Here is a 3,599-nt window from a genome sequence, read left to right as displayed (position 1 = left end):
GTGCCAGTGCCCTCTCTCGGCCTGCGTGCCAGTGCCCTCTCCCGGGCTACGTGCCAATGTTTTGTCTCGGCTTGCGTGCCATTGTTATATCCCGGCCTGCGTGCCGCTGTCTTCACCCGGTCTGCGTGCCACTAGTATTTCCCGACCTGCAGCTCGTCTCCCGGCTTCGTGCCGCATTCGACTCCACACCGTCAGATCCAACCCTCTATCCTGATCGGGCGTCGTCTACTCTTCCAAGTCGTGACAACTCGAGCAGCACCCCATCCAAGGGTGCCCCCCTAGGTCAAGGTACGTTTTCTGTACTCGTCCCTCATTTATTTCATTATTGTATTATTAGTCTGTTATTTATATATTCGTTGGATCCGCCTCGAGCCTCGGGGTACCAGGGACGGGGGGGCGGTTGCTGGCTGCAGGTAGCGTTAGCCAGAGGACTTTTGAAGACTTGGTCAACATAGAAATCATCTCAGCACACCCTCCCTTCGGGACGTCGCAATTCGGTCAACATTCCATCCACCTCACCCGACGGTCTGTCTAACTCAGCTTCCGGACGGGATCAGTGGCGTGAAAGAGAGAATGAAAGCAAAAAATGCAAAGAATTTGGAAAGAATGTTTCATGAGAAATTTATTAAAGTATTGGTGAGATTTCGAGGAGATTATTTGTAATCTTGTATATAACATTATTTGTACATTAAGCATTATTCTTATTAAATAAAGGACCAAGATAAGTATAAAATTATCATCCTTGAACTTCCATAACAAACATAATTACTCAAAGACAAAGAAATTTTAATTATGAGACACTCAAAATTACTCCTCTCGACTACATCTTATTGCATGAACTTAAAAGATCTTGATAGATGCTATTTATCCTTTTGCCTTGAATGTTCTTTATTTATTGGTTTTAACCATCTTCTCGCTTATATCCCAAAGCTTTCTTGCTAGTTCTTCGTCCTTGGCGTGATTACTCGTATCCTCCTCATTGCAATCATCGAAATACTTCCCAGTCACACCCCTGAGGTTCGGATGCAGTGCCACATAGCATGTAGTTGCTGCTCCCTGTAATTATTCATACAAATATATTATCATCTCATTTCTTGACTCGTTCAAAAAATTTATTAAGATTTTATATGGAATTTCTTGAATAAAACTAGGGTTGAACTAAGGTGCGAGTTAGTTCAACTATATTGCTATATTAAAGACAGTGATCAGCAAATCTGACAAACCTGAGGTACATTCTTCCACAACATGTAAGTGAAAAATCTAAACACTCCTGCAAACACAAACACGTCCAAAATATTAATGAGAGACCGGTTTTGACAGCAACCTTTTCCATCTCCTTTCCCCTTTTAGGCTCAAATTAACACTACTCATTTTAAGGTTTAAGAAACATACTCATTAAAAGAAGGGAGTGTCTCATCAAGTTTGTCGTAATCAGACCAGGATGAAGAGAATTGACTGTAATGTTTGCGTCCTCTGCCTGTTAACCATAAAAGTGGACGAATCTGTGAGTAACTAGCAAAAGCATGTCACTTCAGTTGCCATGCAATCAAATTAGGAACAAGAAACAAAATGCAGTTTATAGTCAACTTCAATGAAAGTCTTGTGCAAACTAAAGTTTGGTTTAATTTTTCTATCACCATTTTTGCAGGATCCCTTGCAGAGTTCATACACACAAGCAATTCATATTCAGTCTGTGCATGAAAATGGAGTACCTGTAAGCGCCTAGCGAGCTCATTGGCATGCAGTACGTTGGCCAATTTGGATTGTCCATATGCCAATTTATCGTTGTATCTATAAAGCAAGATGGAAACTTTTAGTTCATTCAACTAAATGGAGAAAGCATTGCCTTGTTTTAATGCAGGAGAAACTTACGTGTCCTTATCGTTAATTTTGTCGAACCGTATTCCTTCTGGATACGTATTCACATGAGCTAGCGATGAGACATTCACAATACGCCCTTCAATTCCTGTACTCTTCGCGGTGCTTTTCATCTTTTCAAGTAGAAGATCGGTCAACAAAAAGTGACCTGCAATAAAACAATTCCGCATGAAAAACATGTCAAACTCATAGTATTGGTGTAAAGTTTGTCCGCTAAAATTCTAGTTTAGAGTTAGCGAAGTGGATTTGAGCAGGCAAAGATACCCAGATGGTTTGTAGCAAACTGCATCTCGATTCCATCCTCCGTAAGCGTGTAAGGACAGAACATGATGCCAGCGTTGTTTCTGGAACAAAAGAGTTGAAGATGAAAAAATGACCCAAGAAATAGCTGGGCACACAAAAGGTAGATACTTACATCAGCAGGTTGAGGGGCAGATTCATGGAAAGGAATTTCTCCGCACAAGCTCGCACAGACTTGAGAGAACCGAGTTCGAGCTGTATGATGTCGATTTTGGCAGATGGAATTTCATCTACGATGCGCTGCTTCACCTCATTGGCAGCTTGCATATTCCTCGCAGCGATGATGACATGGGCTCCTCGGAGGGCCAAAACCCTAGCCGTCTCGGCTCCAATCCCACTACTTCCCCCTGGATTGAAAAACCGAAACCCTCGCTCATAAATACATCTAATTTTTGACGAAATCGGGAAAGGAAGAAACGGAAACTGGGCTGAAATTAGGGGAGTGGGCAAACCGGTGACGAGAGCAGTGAGACGGGAGGCGTCGACGCCTTCGGTAACCTGCTCGGAGGTGGATCCGGATCCGAATCCGCTGGGGCCGCGGATTCCGGTGGCGAGTCTGAGTAAACCCATGGCGTGCGCGAGCTGGTTCTGACGAAGAAGGGGTGCGGCGGAAGAGCTGCAGAGAAGAGGAAGGTGAGATTCGAACAGAGCAAGAAGAGCAGAGTTGCCGGAACGCCATTTATAAGGGCTTCGGCCGTCGGGAGTGGACCGGTAATTTGTCTCGTAGCCCACCTCGCTTTCCAAGTAATTACCACAATTAATAGACAATAAATATTTTGAGAACTTTTATTTCACTTCTTAAAGTTTAACATATTATTAAAACAACTATAAAGTTTATGATAACCAAAATATTTTGAAAACTCTTGTCAGTTAAATTATTTGAGAAGAGTTTCAAATCTTCACTTTTAGTCTATAGTTTACTTCTAAAATTTAAAAATTCACCTCACCTTCCTCTCTATCTATGTTTCTCTATTTTTATGCAGATGAATGATAATTTCGAAACTATGAGAGGTAAAGTAAAATTTTGAGGAAGGTTAAAGTGAATTATTTTACTAATTAAATGAAACACTTGTAAGGCCGTGGGGAGTTAATTGCATAATGCAAAGTCAACAATGGAGTCCCTCGACAGCAGTTGAGCGTACCCGGCATTTGCAAGTTGGAAAACGGCATGGTCAACTCCCTAACAGTCACGACGTATAAACGGTCAAGTCTAACGTTGACCTTGGGGTAAATTAGATTTTTAATAAAACGAGTGGGCAAATAATGGTCAGAATTATTTTTTTTTAAAAAAATATATTTTAGGCAATTTCAGAGCTCGTTAATTGTCCATTAAACTACCGTTGAATTTTGTGAACTTTTACCCTTATTATTATTTTCTTTTACATTGTTCCTGTTTTTGTTCTGACTTCCAGCAAAGAGCG

At 41.5% G+C, this 3,599-nt stretch overlaps 1 protein-coding gene across 1 annotated transcript; it reads right to left on the bottom strand.

Moving 5' to 3' along the window:
• Window positions 1-722: 722 nt before the first annotated feature.
• On the bottom strand, window positions 723-2,847 carry LOC122006414 (short-chain dehydrogenase TIC 32 B, chloroplastic-like). The gene is made up of 8 exons (XM_042561911.1): window positions 2,631-2,847; window positions 2,294-2,525; window positions 2,143-2,222; window positions 1,873-2,026; window positions 1,713-1,791; window positions 1,393-1,477; window positions 1,224-1,270; window positions 723-1,056 (listed from the first exon to the last, which is right to left on the bottom strand). The coding sequence occupies exons 1-8, from the start codon at window positions 2,746-2,748 to the stop codon at window positions 889-891; spliced, it is 963 nt and encodes a 320-aa protein (XP_042417845.1). The 5' UTR covers window positions 2,749-2,847; the 3' UTR covers window positions 723-888.
• Between the last annotated feature and the right edge of the window lie 752 nt (window positions 2,848-3,599).

The sequence above is a fragment of the Zingiber officinale genome, chromosome 7B (assembly GCF_018446385.1).
Source record: "Zingiber officinale cultivar Zhangliang chromosome 7B, Zo_v1.1, whole genome shotgun sequence".
In the NCBI taxonomy this organism is placed as follows: Eukaryota; Viridiplantae; Streptophyta; class Magnoliopsida; order Zingiberales; family Zingiberaceae; genus Zingiber; species Zingiber officinale.
Note: the sequence above shows the minus strand (reverse complement) of the source record. Positions and strands in the feature narration are given on the sequence as shown.